Raw genomic sequence first — 17,433 nt, forward strand, 5'->3', positions numbered from 1 at the left:
GGTCAATCAGGTGAGTTTTAAAAACAGTGTTAAAGGAGAAGAGGGAGGTGGAGAGGCAAAGGAGTTAAAACTGGGAGATTCTAGAAAGGCTCTATTTGGCTGAACACAGTACCAAAGGTGAAGCCAAGAAAGCAGTGAATGCACTGAAGCTAAAACCAAAGGAACAGTATGCCCAGGGAGGCACTGTAAAACTGGAGGATGTTTCAGAGGTTGGAAGGATGGGCCTTGGAGGGATTTAAAGACACTGGAATCCTGTAAAATAGACTAAGAATGTGCCTCTGCACAAACCAGCTTCACAACAGCTCAGTAAGTAAATTCACTGTGCATGCTACTGAACCTGAAAGATCAGAGGGGGCTCGTACTCTCTATTCACTTCAACAATGTCATTCGGTGATATCAAACATTTCTGGGCAAGAGAATGGGAAATATTCTGCATGATTCCTGCTCTTGATTGTTCTCCAGTATGTCATCACACTCCTGACTTGTGCTTTGTTGATGGTGTATAGGCTTTGGGGAGTCAGGAGGTGGGTTACTCTGTGCAGAATTCCCAGTCTCTGACCTGTTCTTGTAACCACAGTATTTATATGGCTGGCCCAGTTCAGTGTTTGGTCAATTGTAACCCCCAGGGTGCTGATGATGGGGGACTTAGAGATGGTTATGCCATTGAATGTCAAGTGGGTGCAACTGTCATATCAACAATATCCACCTCTGTTAAAAAACACTGGCCCAGTTCTTCCGTTGGGGGAATTCATCATCGGATTGCTGCTCCGCTTGAACTTTAAGTCTCGGCACTGCTCCACATTTCTTGCTGGGCATTCTGAGCCCAGGTTCTCCAGAAATGCGGAGTGCAGCGTCCATCGGAGAACTCCATTACAGCACTCTAGCACTGGGGGGAAGATAGAACACGCCCCCTTTTTAGGGTGCTAGCTACCATTTGTTAAGTTTAAATGTCCAGTGTGAATGTTAGTGAATGGGTAGGGTGGGTTGGTGAGGGAGGTAAGTGAGTGGTATGGGTAAGGTAAGTGGGTCAGGTGGTAGTTGGGCAGGGTGGTAGTTGGGTAAGGTGGCAGGTGGGTAGAGCGGCAGGTGGGTAGAGCGGCAGATGAGTTGGGGTAGTTAGGTCAGGTCAGGTTGGAGGGATAGTCAGGCTGGGGACTAGTCAGGCCTGATCAGAAGGGTAGTCGGGTCGGATCGGGGTGTTAGAGGGGCCGGGGTTGGGGGAAGGGGGGTAGTTGGGGTGGGGGGCAGTCAGTGTGAGGGACTGAGGGTGGGGGGGAATCAAGTTGTGTAGTTACCCCAAGTGTTGGACTAGGATTTTTCTGTCTAACATTTCCTGGGTAACTATTCAGGTAAGAACGTTGGAACTGTCAGAAGTCTCCGACTCTGGCTCAGAATCGGAGGCATTCGTGGAAGGCCCAGGAAACAGGGGAATTGCCCATCAGAAATTCAAACTTCCTGGGCAATTCCCACAGAGGGCAGCATGTTGGGACTTCCACAGGGTCCCAATGTGCATCTTGGGTCAAACATCCAGTCTCTGACAATCCGAACACCGGAAGATCAGGGCCAATGTATAACCTGTTCAATGGGGAACGACTCCCGTGCTTTATAGGCAAGTACTGTGGAAACTAATTTTAGTGATTGCTATTGCCACAATTGAGGATAATTACCAATGTTTTTACTCATGCCCACCACAAAAAGCAGCTTAACATTCTGGCTGCACACCTTCTGAGCTAAAACTGATTTCATGCACAAAACATTCAAGATGAACAGTGAACTCTTTCACTTTTAAGAGAATGCTTTTGGAAATAATACAGTCTACACGGTGTGTGAATGCTCTGAATGTACAAAAACCATTTGGCTCAGGCTAAAATCCAATTTGTCATTATTAAAAAGCAAGATTATACAGAAGCAAGAATAAATTGTCTGATCAAGAAAAAACTCCAATGCATTTCTTAAATTTCAACATTACTTTAGATCTGTTTCTCTCAAACCAACATAACAAAACTCCTTTGAGTTTCTTTTTTTTAAAAACATAAATTTAGGCAGCAGCTTATACCCATAATGAAACTAAATGAACTGAATTAAATTAGAGAAATCTTGCCATGTTTATCCCAAGACTCTGGCAACTTCTGACTATAGAGCAGTTAATCAATGTGTATTTGAAAGATGACTTCCAGGATATCAGACTCAAATAATTTTCCCACCTTCACGACAAAATGAAACTGAGAGAGTCATACAAGCAGAATCTCATTACAGATAATGGCTTGGTCATTTCCAACCAGGCAGCAGGCATTATAAATGGTTTGAAGCATATTTGTACCTAATCTTTCAGAGACATGGAATAACTGCAAATGCAGTAGACTGTAAGTGCAGGCAGTTGAAAGTCCAGTGATCCTTTGTATCTATTATTTTTAGCTGGGTGGAGCTGGCCTCTTCCAACACTTGCTAGGCAATACAAAGTTTGGTTCTAAATGATCATATGCTTCTAATAGAAAACTATAAATCAAACCATCAATATTTCTATAAAGGACCTATAATTTGATGAGCTATAGGTTAAAGGGCTACTGGAACAATCCAGAAAGTTCACAGCCAGAATTGAATTCCTGATGAAATTTGACTCTGTTATGGTTTTAGACTAAGTGACGTTCAAACCATTCAAACTAGTCAGCCAAACAAAAACTGCTGCATATAATGACACCACTATTTCTAGACATAATGGATATGACTGGGTAATAAATGGTTGGGATTGTTGCTATGCACATAATTTATATCACATAACTACTGTATTCTATACTCAATTTAAGAACCTGGGATGCATCTAGTCAGAAGTTAGTTACTACAATAAAGAAATCGGCTAGAACAACAATGGCAAATAATTCATTCTCCAAACATAAATAATTCCCTCAGTAGAAGAATAAGGAGATCTTAAGAAAAGAATTATCAAGGCTGTGATTTGGAGCGTCTTGATGTAAGAGGCTAGAATGTGGACCTTGAGAAAAGTGGAGATCCAAAGACTAGAAAGTTGTGAAATATGGTTCTGGAAAAGGATGGAGTGGGTCAGTTGGAGAGAACACAAGAGCAATGAAGGAGTTCTCAGTATGGTGGAGGAGGAGAGGTTGTTAGTGAACATCATCAGGAAAAGACAGCAAGGTTGGGTTGGCCAGATTCTAAGGCATGGGAACCTGAAAGAGGTGACTGAAGGAAGATTAAAAGGATGTAGACCAAGAGGGAGAAAGAGAATGATGATGTCAGACAACTTGAAATTGAAAATGGGAGAATCCTATGAGCAACTGAAGAGGAAAGCTCAAGATCGTGAGGCATGGAGAAATGAACAGAGTATCCACCCTCAGACAGATCACTTTCATCACTACCTGCACTCAATGCATTTTGCTAGAAAAATGAATGGTGATTTTATAGGGTTACATTTGATCACGCACGAGTTCTGTTTGTTGCAGCTCATAGAGACTCTTTTTAAATAGACTTTGTAAAAATAATTATTTTATACTGCTGCATACGTTGTTTACTGCAAAATAAACCTGCTTGCTATAAATGCTGTTCCCGATTGATTTGCAGACAAACTGGAAACAATGGATATTGACTAGTTTAAATCCCTTTCAGTTAGTGGTTTACAGGAAAAAATTGGTTATTTTATGCAAAAAAAGAAATAAAATACGCAAAGTCCTAGTTACCGCAAATTTGCAAATCGTTGTAGGAGCTGTAGCAGTCTTAAATTATGATTTCCAAATCTAGTCTGCATTACCTGCAGAGATTTTCCCAGGCCATTTATATGCTAGTTCTGGAACTAAACACTGTTGCAAATATCATAGTGACACTATAAAATGCTGCCAAGCAACCATGTAGACATATTAATTCACCTGGTCTGTTTAGTGACTCATCATGTCAAGGAGGCACTTCAAAAAAAAATCTTTTATTAAACTTGTAAATGGGCCACCTTTTCTGTGGAAATCTAGCCCAGGGTTTCAGTCAACTAAATTTGTAAATTTTTACACAAACTTAATGAGTGAACAATTTTATGAATGAACCAACAACTTAGTGGAGATTGCGGGAAACCAACTCTGTCACACAACAACCTCCTACTTTGTATTGAGTTGGTTATAGGATTGGCAATCTGTCTTGTTCTCAATCATTAAAAAATTCTCACTTAGCAGCGCTGTGAAAAATTTGAAATGCCTATTTTTACTTTGCAGAAGGATGGTCTGTTCCTGCATTGCAGGAAATGTGTCTCCTGACTGGTGTGTTAATGTCAGTTCAAAGGGAGTTGTCTAGCCTTGAAGAAATAGATTGCTTATTAAGTATCTGCGCTGGCCAGCCCACCAAGGGAGAAGACTATATCATTCTGTGTATCACAGCTGATTTCTTTCACAGATATAAATATCACACCAGGAAAACCTGTCAGGCAGTTTCTGTGCTTCTGAACCCTCTTTAATTGGCAGCATTGTGCAATTGGATAAGCTGCCATTGAGTTATCTGCTGCCTTTGACTTAGTTTGGACTTCAAGAAAACTTGGGGTACAATTGTTGCCTGATATCAAGGTTTTCTCAATGAATCTCACTTGCTGCATTTTCTACATTGCAACAGTGACTATGCTTCAAAAGTATTTCATTGGCTCTAAAGCACTTTTGCTTTTCATGGGGTTGTGAAAGGAGCTATATAAAAGTCAGTCTTTTTGTTGACAATAAGCAAGGGGAGACTGGTGTAACACTCCCAAGAATTGTTTCTTTAATGGGTGAACTTATCAGGTACATTCATCCTAACTAACAGCATTACTTTGAGGGTTTCAAGACATTTAATTGTTACGTAGCAGATTCTCTTACATTTATGTAAGGAACAATGATATTTATTTGCCTGCTGCTGTTTGACTTTTGCTTCACCAAATTTCATTTGCCAGTAAGTATACTCAGAGATACCATTACTGTTCACTACTTGATCAACAAAATTGCTAAAAGTGATCAAAATGAACAGTGAATCAACAAACGGTTTTATTTTAATCATCATTCTTTGATACGCATTTATTTAGCAAAAGGGTCCTGATCGTAAAAGTGACAAAGCAGCGATGCCATTTTAAGATTTGTCTGTTACAATAAAACAGTTAACCTCATTCATCAGTGTCTGCCCATCTGCCTTCCTTTCTCTAACATAATAACATTCTCTGGATTTAATTTGCAAAAATGGTCCTGTTTCCTAATTACTGCTGTCCCAGACAGTAAAACTTAATCTGACAGCTTCAGTAATTCTCTTTTGCTTTTTTTCAATAAATATGTATATCAAACATACAAATAGGCACTCTCAGTGAAAACAAAAAATACACCATGGGAAAGGTGAGTTTGCCGAGGATCATTACTGAAAGGTAAGTTTCACTTAGCCCTGTTTCTGACCGGTCTGTGCGATGGGGCAGACCCACATTTCACACTGACCTCTGACCCACCGAGCAGATTTGATCTCTGAAGAACTGGGCCCCATTGAATCAAGCTAATTTGGTTATGCAGCTAATTTCACGAATTGGGGTTTACCTGAGCAACGAAACTTCTTTGCCTTGATCTGATTGATGCGTTTGTTGGCCAGGCGGCGTGGGTTCGTGCAGCGGGCACCGCTGGTTTCAATCGGGTTGTTGTGGAGATAGTCGGCCAGCCATCTCAGATGGCAGTCACACACAAAAGGATTCTGGGCCAAGTGGCTGAGTTTAAACAGATGACATGTTTGGAGAGAGAGAGATTGAGAGATGGAGAGAGAGAGAGACAAATAATTTTAAAATCAAAAAAGTAAAATGTCTCAAAGCTTTACATATTAGTTTTCAATCATTACCAGGCCGCAAGTCAAGTCTGTCATTTTACAGGGGTACTTACTATTGCAAATCAAAAGTAGAGGCAGAATTTTATGTTTTAGGTTTGTAGGCAAAGGGGAGGGGAGTGGCTGGTGGTAGTGGGCGTAAAACTTTTCAGATGGCCTTTCCACTGGGCTCTCAACTGTTCCGACCTCTCTGCAACTAGTCTGGCCCACCCGCCCTTGGCCCAATTAAGACCATTAAGTGGCCAATTAAATACAGTGCTATTCAACCACTTAATACACAATAGACCTGAAGGTTGTAGGATCAAATCCAGCTTTAATTTTCAGGCTGGTGGGAGGAGTTCGGGGCCGGGGGAGCATATAAAGTGACCGTGCTTAGGCCTCGAGCAGGATGGGGGGGTATGTGCCTCCATCCACAACCTCCTTTTAACATTGGGCACCTCCCCATCCCACCTATATCGTTATTTCTTCCTTTTTTTATTTCAAGTTTTTCGCAGTATGAGGAAGTTGGCTGAACATCAGTAGAATACAATCAGTACCTGTCAGTCAGGATGCTGCCTGGGAAGGCTTACTGAGCTTGACAGTGTGTTCGGGAACTGGGCTAACATCAGCAGAGGCACAGTGAATAATATAAGATCCTGTCAAGGAGCTGTTATCAGTTGGAAAAAAAATTGAATTTTGTATTTGTCAAAGGGCTAGGGGTGTCGTTTGTGTATGTAGCATTCAGATGAGGTACAATAGAGGTTAAAGGGAAATATAAAGCTAGTATATAAAAAATAAAACTGTTGAATGAACAGGTTTAATGATTAATGAATAATTATTTTGAATAAGAATCATGAGCAGATTCTGATTCTTAGGTTATGATGCTGTGTATTAAAAGTTAGTCTATTGTTTGGCTTCAGATTTGTCAGTGGAAAGAAGCAAATAAAGAATTTGAAAGGACTAACTCTAGGTCCACTGTACATTAGAGTTTACCAATGGCACAGTGAAGCCAGTGTAGCTGCACAAGGAGGAGTTAGGCTGCACATCTGTGATGCCATCACAGCGTCGGTGAACTTAATTCACACCTGTCATTCAGCCAGATTGAGTGTGTTGACTAGCTGAGCAGACACAGAGTCAAGGACAATGAGGAATGAGTCTGATCACTCCTGCAAAAAGCTGTTGCGGTTTGGTCAATTGAAAATGTCAAAACTGAGGTTGATAGATTTTTGTTAGGCTTAAGGATATTCAGAGTTACAGAAACAAGATCGTTAAATGGAGTGAAGATACAGATCAACTATTATTTAATAGCATGAACAGGTTCGAGGGGCTGAATGGCCTACTGTTGTTTCTATAGGAATTTTGGGAGGTAGGTGATTTCATTAAATGTTAAGTGAGGCCATTGTGGTAGAGTCAGGACTGCACACAGTGACATGATTCACTGAGATTGTTACCAGAAAGTTAGTTTGCAGTTGGCAGGCAAAATAATAAGCAAATTGAGGGTCCTCTAATGCATAAAATATAGAATTTTGCTGGACTGATGTTCACACTATATCGACCTTGTGTCATACAAATTCATTATGTCTTAATGTCCACAGCTTAAGAATGAAATTTTTTCAGAACCTTTAACATCTCCACATCCCAAACTTACAACTGAAAAGTAATACTGGACTGGTAAGAAGATTTAGCTGCTAAGAAAGTTGATAAGTATGTGCGTTTCAAACAATAGTCAGTACTGTACTACATGGTGACTTCCAGTGAACCACTCACAGAGCTCAGGTTACCAACAAAAATGATTCCAGCTTTACTTCCTTGGTTCCTCTGAAACCTTCAATTGGATTGCTGTCTGGTAATTTATCCAGGGATATGCATTACCCTTTGACTGCTGAATTATATTGCAACACCGTTTTCTCGAGCAGGCTGAAGAATCATGATATCGGCAACTAAATGCTGGCTTCACATATATTTTCTCCCTTTCCACCCATTTAGGTGTCTTGCCCCTCAAATGCACCTTCTGTACCTGACCTTCCCTCAGACCTCACCAATGCCTACCTCAAACCAGCTGCTAAGAGATATGCGAGATCATGTCAGGGTAAATTTCCTCCCCTTTCCTCTATTGGCATCTAATCAGCACCTCTCTCGCCACACAGTCATGGCTGAGGCTGGGAACCGAGTAGAGGAGAAAGATTTGCAGCTGCAAAGCTACATGCCAGGGCTCTGTGGTGCTACACCTTGGTGCTGATGTATGCCCTGGCTTCCTGCCATAAAACAATGGAGATCTACAGCCTGCTAAAACAGTGAATCATCAGTTCCAACAGGAAAAATTTAATTTGACTTTGCACACAAAGCATACCATGCCACCGATTATCCTTAGCTGTCCGATGACCAAGTCGAATGCAAAATTAGAATATTCTGTTGTTGGGTATACCCCATCTAGGCACCCCATTACTTAACAATTGGGCATCCTATAGATCGATTTGTCTCCCATCTCACCATTCTCAGGCTGGTTCTCCTTTATAACCCCATCAGTCTCTCCCTTGTAAAACCTTAATTGTTCCATATTGGTTCTCAACATTAATACTTTTGGCCTCCACTGAGTCCCTTCTACAACCACATTCTTCCTCATCACATAAATGCACCCAATTGATCTCCTTCTTTAACATAGTCTAAAAAATAGCAGTGGAGTTACCAATAGAAGAGAATACATACAGTGTTTGAATGGAGCGTAGCGGTGTAAACAGTCCTTTAGCAATGGTCTGGAGCTTGTTGTCATACAGTGAAAGGAGATTGAGGTTATGCAAGTCCTGGAAGGTGTTCACACGCAAGCAGTTAATCTTGTTGGCATTTAGGAGTCTGTAAAGTGAGGAGCGAAATAACCCAATTAAGTTCTGTTCACTTCAGTATGGTGTTAATCACACCTGCATGGACATTAATCTGCACCAATACCAGATCAGTGCTGTACTATATGACTGTCAGATCTGTGCATTTCAAAGACATGTACGAAGATTAACATGCACCAGAGTTGGGCCTGTACTCGCCAGTCACCGGTACAGATGCTATACCTGTACCATTATTGAACCATCAGTGTTGAACCTGTGCTGTGCAAATTCTGGATCAGTACAGATATAACAACAAATTATATTTATATAGATCCTTTAACATAATGATCACCTCAAGACGCTTCACAATAAAAAAAGTTTGAGAATTATAAACAAAGTATGACACCTAGCCAAATAAGGAGATATTAGGTCAGATGACCAAAGGTTTGTACAAAGGGGTAGGTTTTAGGGAATGTCTTCAAGGTGGAAAGTGAGGGAGAGAGGGGGAGAGTTATAAGGAAGGTATTCCTGAGCTAGGGCAACTGAAAGTTCAGCCAAAAATGGTGGAGCGATTAAAATTGGGGGTGCATAAGAGGCCAGAATTGGAGGAACAAGGGATCACTGGAGGCCTGATACCTTGAAGAGTTGCGGTGCTGGACAAGATTACAGAGATAGGGAGGGGCTAGGCCACAGAGGGATTTGAAAACAAGGATGAGGATTTTAAGATCAAAAAGTAGTTTGACCACGAGGCAATGCAGGTCAGCGAGCACAATGGTGATAGGCAGACGGGACTTGGCGCAAGTCAAGCTATTATACCTGAACCAATGTCGGACCTGTGTTGAAAGTGAAAATTAATATTTTTAAAGCACAAAATGGGAGGTGCATTTTAAGGGGGCCCAGGGGCTGCCTCAAAAAAATGATAATTTTTAAATTCAAGTAAATTTTGGTGAATTGCCTCTCAGCAGATCAGTATAAACTTAATGAATGAAATTCAAGTCATTTCCTCAGTCAGTTCTCTCATCCTAGTAGTAGGTGTAAAATTAGGCTTTGTTGGACAATATTAGAATTGATCCAATTAACTCTTCCTCTCAAATATAGAGCAGTCTTGGATTATTTTGAATCTCGCATCTTCCAAACTATTTAAATGGATTCACAGTACATCCAGACACCACAAATTAAAATTTAATGAAGTCTTTAACAATCAGAGCCACAAGGTCTCCCTGATTGAGGTTCTTTAAGAACATCCTTGCTGCATTGCATTCCCTCCCGCAAAGATTAAAAAGCTGATGACAATCACTTTGGCAAAACTGCAAATTCTACCAACAGTTTAAGTGACTTAAATGACATTGCTCCTCCACAGTTAATGACATGAATGAAGAATTTTCTATTTGATACAGAAGTCGAAGGTTCTGTACACATTGGCATCATTGGTGGATCTAAGATACTGGATCTCAGTTTTCAATGGAGACCACATGCCCTGCCCTTCACTCTCCAGCTGCTTCTCCTGAATGCATCAGGTTGCATTTTTTTGAAATATTTGCTTTTACAGGTTAAATAAAATTGGTCAGTGATTAGTGAGTTATTGATGCTCAATTTGAAACACTGATTGCATAAACACTGATTTGGCTCTGCTTCAATCGTTTCTTTTGGTAAGGGAAAGCTTAGGCAAGGTAGATACATAGATAAGAAAGGAATAGAAGAATACCCTAACAGAGTTTGGGAGGAGGCTCACATGGAGAATAAACACCACCATTGACCAGTTGTGCTGAATGGCTTTTTGAATAACATAGAATTTACAGCACAGCAATGCAAAGTATTCACTATACCAATAAAGCTTTACATGGGAAAGTTTTATGTCTCCTTGGTATCCTGCACTACTCATTGGTTTCCAGCCGAGAGCACGGGTGACCAGCACTCAGAATTTTATGTTGACATTGCCTTGTATTAGTGAGTCAAAATATGTGTGACAGAGCCTCCAGTTAAGTCTCACTTTTTTACCTCCCTTATAAGCAAGTGTCTCACCTGCTCTTCTGTCTCTGTCACCAGCTGTATCTGTACACCTTTCCCACTTTTCATAAATAAATTTGGTAAAGTATTTTGAGAAATTCTTCATCGCTGGTGATGCCCCCGTCAAAAGTCAAACTTTCTTCCACTTCTAACTATCTCAAACCCTAAATTCTTTTTCAATTACAATTTATTTGCACTTGTGAGAAAAAACCTAAGTTAAAAGGACATGCGCGATGAAAGAAATCCAGAATTATGTTCTTCTGCTTTTTTTCAATCAAACTAATTAACAACAATACATTTCTATTTTATGCTATTTAAGAAGTTTCAGTGTAGTATGCATTTAATTTCCTTCTTTTTACATCTTCAGATGGATTCAAATAATAGCAGTTGTTCCAAACTCACGGCCGGTGTGGAGCCACAAGTTGGCCAGTTGTGCTTTAGAGGGAGCATACCATACCTGATTTATTTAATCATTTTGAACAAGCAGCTATTTGCAGCAACCCTGACATTACAGTGACTGCTGTAGGTCATTTTAATTTTATGAATGAAACCAATATGGATTGCCACTCACAGCAGCTGAATCGATATCAGCCCATCGAAGAGACCCTTGGGGAGTTCAGTGATCTTGTTTCCATAGAGGACACTAAAAAGCACAGGAAAGAAAACATCTCTGTTAGACATCAAGACTTCACTTCAGAACTGAACTGATTCATTCCTGACTAGCCACCAAAATTATGGATAACACATTTGCAATAACAACTTATATTTTAATAAAACCACTTGCATTTATATAGTGCCTTAACAAAAAGAGTTCCCAAGGTAGAAAATTACTCAAGAAACCTAAAGGAAAAACGGAAGCCAAGCTAAGTTAGGAAGACTAGGAGGAGTGACCAAAAATTAGGCCAAAAAGTGGATTTTAAGGAGGGTCTTAAAAGAGAAGAGGAAGATGGAGAAGCAGAGACAGAGAGGATTCCAAAGTGGAGGGTGGGGGGGCGTGGGATGAGCAGTCTTAGTTGTCTGGTTTAAGGAATTTGGGAATGTAGCATCAAGGAGGTCAATGGAGGAGTAATTGGATCTGGAGGTGACAGTGTGTGTTTCACTGTCTGATGGGTTGAGGTAGAGGGGTGGAGGCAGGCAATGTTACCACTTTGTAAATTTGCAATCTTTGTAGCAGACAGGTTATAGGATTGTTGACTCAACTCAGTGTCCCACCCAGGTATCATACCTCCCTGGGACCTCGGGGCAGGAACTATGGCTGACTTCCCCCGAGAAGTGCTTTCATTGCTCAGTACTCACTTTTCACCTGAACAAATTCTACTGTGTCATGGGTAAAAGAACAAGTCCCTGTTCCCTGAAAGGCAACAATTACTTTAATCCCAATGTCATGCCTTGGTGTGATCAAGCCACAGATGCTAGGCAAAAAATCTGCACAGATTGCAGCAGCCCTCCCTAGCTTGCATTGTAAGAGCTCATTGAACATTGACTTATGAAGTCAATGTCACAACTATGTCAATCTTCAGAGTTCGTATATTCAACTGGACTCAAATTTAGCCAATCAGAAGCCAATTTTTCCACTTCCAGAGGGTCAATGTAGCTCAGGAAGCAGAAAACCTATTGTAAGAAAATTGCTTTTTAAACTTAAAAAGCTACAGTGTAGTCAGAGAAGGATAAATCAGTTATAAATGCTGGCCCAGCCAGCGAAGTCCACATCCTGTGAATGGATAAAAAAAGTTAATAAAAGTAAAGCTAAAATAATAAAATTAGAAGAAATAATTGATAAATTAGGAGGACAATGTTCTGAATTTAATGATTGTTTAAGTTTTGGGGTTACCATGTGACAGGCAAAGTTTTTTATTATGTTTCTATTGCTGTAATGGTGTTTGTTTCAGCATTACTGAAAACTGGAAAAAGGGCAGTGAAGATCACAAAAGAAAAAGCAATCAACCTGAAGTCTTGTCTGGGGGTGTCTGAACTGTGAACAGAGCCCGGGGTTGATTATCCTGGGGAAAAGAAGGTGCAGAGGAGAAATTATTCAAGATCTTGAGGGAATAGCTTGCTACAAGCTCCTGAACCAAGGGACACAAGCTGAAGCTTGGAAAAGGAGAGATGCATAGGCAGATAAGATTTAGCTATTTAATGTAAAAGGTGCGAGTGGAGGCAAATAGTGTGGAAAAATGTAAGGGACATTTGAGGGAACATGTGATTGTGAGACATTTTTTGAGACAGGCCGATTGTCCATATTTTTGTTATGTTTTGTGAGGTGTCTGCACAATATCAATAAGTGCACAAATATCTCCCACTATTAGATTAATGATTAGTGGGTAAATCTAGCAGGTTATTTTTCCTGTTTAACCAAACAGCAGTGATAGTAGCAGCTCTGATAACTCCATGTCAGTTCAGATTTTTCTTCTTGAGTTAAGACATTACTTCTGTATGCTGCGTGAAGATTGTGTCTGCAATAGGTGTGGTGGCGGTCTGTTACAGTTCACTCAGCGAATTTGAGTTGCTGTGGCAACATGCACTTTTACTGGCTTACCAAGAATTTCTCTTGCTCTTACCAGCTACCATTCATTTGTGTTGGGAAGGGTTGATACTCAACCTGTTTGGCCACGTTATGAGTGAATCTTTGGGATGGGACTTGAACCCGGAGCTTCTAGCTCAGAGACAGGGTCAAGGCCTCCTCCCTGTGGTAAGTGCCAACATTAAATACTATTTACACCAAACGTCATACCCAAGATAGCCAAAGGATCACAGTTCACCAGTTAGAAGCCTGAAAAGACTGCACTATGCTAGTTTGAGATAAACATGTCGTCAGTTTAAACTGTAGGTTTGATTGTAGTACAGCTTCCAGTACAAGGCATATTATCAGCTCTGCAGCTTATGCTGAAGGTTCTAATCTAATGTTGCCTCTCCCAGTACAATGTTCCACAGTCCCAGCACATCCCAGTACAACGTTCTGTAGTCCCAGCACATCCCAGTACAATGTTCTACATTCCCAGCACATCCCAGTACAACATTCTACAGCCTCAGCATATCCAAGTACAACATTCTACAGTCTCAGCATATCCAAGTACAATGTTCTACATTTTCAGCATCGCTTAATGTAAGACTCTGGTGAGTTACTGCACCTCCCTGTACACAACACTTTGCAAAGTTTAGAATTCTTCTTTGTAATTACTATTCATTCAATATAACTCTCTGGTAAAATGTGCTGTTCACTCTACAGAGCTACATACACTTTAACCTATAGAGACTTTCTGTATGGTGTACTGTTTATTCTATAGAACTCTTCTGTAGGATATGCTGTTCATTCGCTGGAGCTCTCTGATCTACTTGCACTCTTCGTTCTACAGATCTTTACTGCACAGAGCACTTTACTGGGCAATACTTCATTCGGTAGACTGAGAATGTGAATATTGAGGGGCTGAAAGAATATTGAAAGCTGCCTCCTTGGAAATCCTGTCAGTTATCTGTGGATCAGGAAGGCTTGCACAGGTTATGAAGTTCAACAGCTTTTTTTTGCTTAAGCAGCTGTTTTCACGAACCAGGCGGCTCAGAGTATAAATTGTGAAGTAGATCGCCACAGATATCTGCAATATAAGAGCAGAATCTATTATTTTTGGAAAGAGAGACTAACTTATAACAATGCAGTTGGCTGATTTGAGCAATGTGATGCCCATTTCAACCCAACCGCAGAGACGCTTGCAGCCGTCTGGTTTCAATCGTGGAGGGTCCAACTGGTTCAAACTGTTGCTGTTTTGATTGGAAAAGAGAAAGGAAGATTTAGCACAGAGGGTGGGCGCTGAGAGGTGGGGGTGGGGGGCAGGATTGATACCACACAGAAACTGAGAAATGAGGAATGAAAGGGGATTGGAAAACAGTAACATGAAAAGAGTCTTCAAAAGGGGACAGCAGCATGTAATAGGCAGATATAAGGAAACATGATCACTTGCACCACAAGCATTGATGCAGCAGAGTTAAAATTGACCATGTATTTCAAAGCCTGTGTTTGGTTTAATGCATAAAATTAAATTTATTGGGTTAACTGGATTCTCTATCTGCGTGGCTCTTTAATGCCACAAATACTGGAGGCATATCAAGAAGAGTTTTATTAGTCTGCAATGCACCTAAAAAGCTTTGAAGGTACTGGCAAGCATTAGGTTTTTTCCAAGACGCTGACTCTAATTTCACACTATTTTAGTTGATCCACTAATTTAGAGAGCAGAATCTCCTTATGTAAATGTAAACTCAGCAATCTTACTACTTAACTATTTGAGGAATCAGTAACTTGTAAGTCTCAAAGGAGATGCTATTACTCTTCTGTAGCAGAATCAATGCTTTCAAACAATTGAAATGAAACTGGCTGGGAGGAGTTACTGAACTTGACAGTGTGATGGAGCTGCATCAACTTTGCCTGTCCCACAAGTCCAACAGTAACTATACTTCAAAAATACATAATTGACTGTAACATCTAGTGGCCATAAAAGATGCTATATAAATGCAAGACTTTGGGTGGAATTTAATGTCTCCGCTGATCCCGAGGCGAGTTCAGAGGTGGGAGGGCTGTTTAATGGGGGTAGGGATGATGCACATTCCCATCTGTCCCTGACCAAGCTTAGGGCCGGAAGGGTGGAGGGCAGTCTCCCGACTGCAGGCCAAACGGCTTCATTCCACTACTGCTTATATTCAACCAGCTGTAGTCGTGGGGGGCCAAGCATACAGGCAGGCCGTAGAGTCTGTCAACCCTGTCAGGTTTGCCAGTGGCTACTTGGGAGGAGGCGATGAGACAGGGTCCCTCGTTGAGATGCATTCTGTACCCAATCAAGGGATCCAGCTTTGGGAATGGGGGTGGTCCTGCAGATTGCCACACCCATGTCCTTGCTTCTGATACCCCTCTCCCCCACCACTGACAACCCACAACCCCCATCCTGCACACACTCATCTCTATCAAGGGATCTATCGCCGATCCCTCCAGGAGGTCCGAGTGTAGTGCCGACAGCAACACTGCACCCCGTGGCGCTGCCAGTGCCGGACAGCTGATGGCCTCTGATTGGCCCACAGCTCCCTGGGGTGGGATTTCCGCCCTACTCGTGTCTTCATTGAGTGGGGGACCTGACACTGTCCAGCTAAGTGTCTGATTGCCTGGCAATTGCATCAAAGCTCCCGGAGAGAAGTAACCTGAGGCTCCTACCAGATCTGCAACTGGTGGGCAAAACCCCTGTCGCACTCATTAAATTCTGCCCTTTGTTAAAAAAAAAATACAGCCAGTAACCCACAGTGATGTCTGTGAGGAATTACTGGTCCTGACAATGTGACAGAGCAGGATTAACATTAGTAGGCGTTCACTCTATAATTTTTTAGATCAGTTGTATATGTTATTTGAAATTCTTTGCATCATGATGCTCAATAACCCACCCAAACCAATACACACAATCATAAAAAAATTATATTTAACAAAAGATGCTTTTAAAATTTGACTGAGGAACAACTTCTATTCTTATTGTACATTTATTATAATAAAACATCCCAAGGGACTTCACAGGAGCATTATAAATCAAAATTTGACACCAAGCCACAGAAGGCAATATTAGGGCAGTTGACCAAAAACTTAATCAAAGGAGTAGGTTTTAAGCAGCATTTGAGAGGCGGAAAGAGAGGCAGACTGCCAAAGAGGTTTAGAGAGGGAATTTCAGAGCTTAGCCAATTGAAAGCATGGTGACCATTTGTGAAGCCATTAAACACAAAAGCAAAGATGCTGGAAATCTGAAAAAAAAACAGAGAATGCTGGAAATATACAGCTGACTGGGCAGTATCTGTGGAGAGGGAGACAGGGTTAATGTTTCAGGTCTGTGACCTTTCATCAGAACTGGACAAAGTTACAAATATGATAGGTTTTGATGAAATGAAAGGTGTGGGTCAGGGGGTTGTGTTGGATAAGGAGAAGAAGAAAATGGGAGGTCTGTGATAGGGTGTAGGGAAGGAGCGATTAAATAACGAAAAACTTCATGTCAAGGGAATGGTAATGGGACATGTAAAGAAACAAAAGATATGACTAGAGGAGGGGTGAATGGCAGGATCCTGCATAGTGGTGGGAAAGCAGCAAAAGGAAAGAGAAAAAAATAGCAAACCAATCGAGAAAAATGAAACAAAATGGCAACTGAGGTTACAATCTAAAATTATTGAACTCAGTGGCGAGTCCAAAAAGTTGTAAAGTACCCAGTCTAAAGATGAGGTGCTGTCCCTCAAGCTTGTGTTGAGCTTCATTGGAATACTGTAGCAGGCCAAGGACAGAAAAGTCAGAGTGGGGGAAAAGTAGAGAAATAAACTGGCAGGCGACAGAAAAGTCAGGGTCATGTGTGCAGACTGAATGGAGGTGTTCCACAAAGCAGTCATCTAGTCTGCATTTGGTGTCCCCAGACTTTGAGCAATGAATACTAACATTTATAACATACCTGTGACGCACCTTGGGCGTTTTATTATGTTAAAGGTGCTATGTAAATACAAGTAGGTGTTGTTGTTCTTAGTATACTAAGTTGAAATAAGTAAATTGTGGAACAAGTGTTGGGGGGCTTAGGGTGGGGAGGGAGGAAGCAAAAGGATGTGTGTTGCATTTCGTGCACTTACATGAAAAGATACCTTAGGATAAGGGAGTGGTTCTTGGACGTGAATGAGAAATGAACCAAGGTGTTGCAGAGAGAATAGTCCCTTCTGAATGCTGAAAGGGAAGAGGTTTGTTTGATGGAGGCATCACACTGGAGGTAGTGGAAATGGCGGGGAATGATTTGTTGAGTATGGAGGATGGTGGGGTGAAAGGTGAGGACAA

General features: G+C 41.2%; 1 protein-coding gene across 1 annotated transcript in view; it reads right to left on the reverse strand.

Moving 5' to 3' along the window:
- Positions 1–17,433, reverse strand: part of LOC144685734 (slit homolog 3 protein-like) — a 599,629-nt gene that overhangs the window by 175,870 nt on the left and 406,326 nt on the right. The window contains exons 12-14 of the mRNA XM_078550561.1: positions 11,182–11,253; positions 8,494–8,637; positions 5,532–5,695 (exon numbers count right to left, since the gene is read on the reverse strand). Coding sequence (XP_078406687.1) covers positions 5,532–5,695; positions 8,494–8,637; positions 11,182–11,253 — 380 coding nt within the window. The remainder of the gene's footprint in view (positions 1–5,531; positions 5,696–8,493; positions 8,638–11,181; positions 11,254–17,433) is intronic.

Source organism: Cetorhinus maximus, chromosome 10, assembly GCF_964194155.1.
Source record: "Cetorhinus maximus chromosome 10, sCetMax3.hap1.1, whole genome shotgun sequence".
NCBI lineage: Eukaryota > Metazoa > Chordata > Chondrichthyes > Lamniformes > Cetorhinidae > Cetorhinus > Cetorhinus maximus.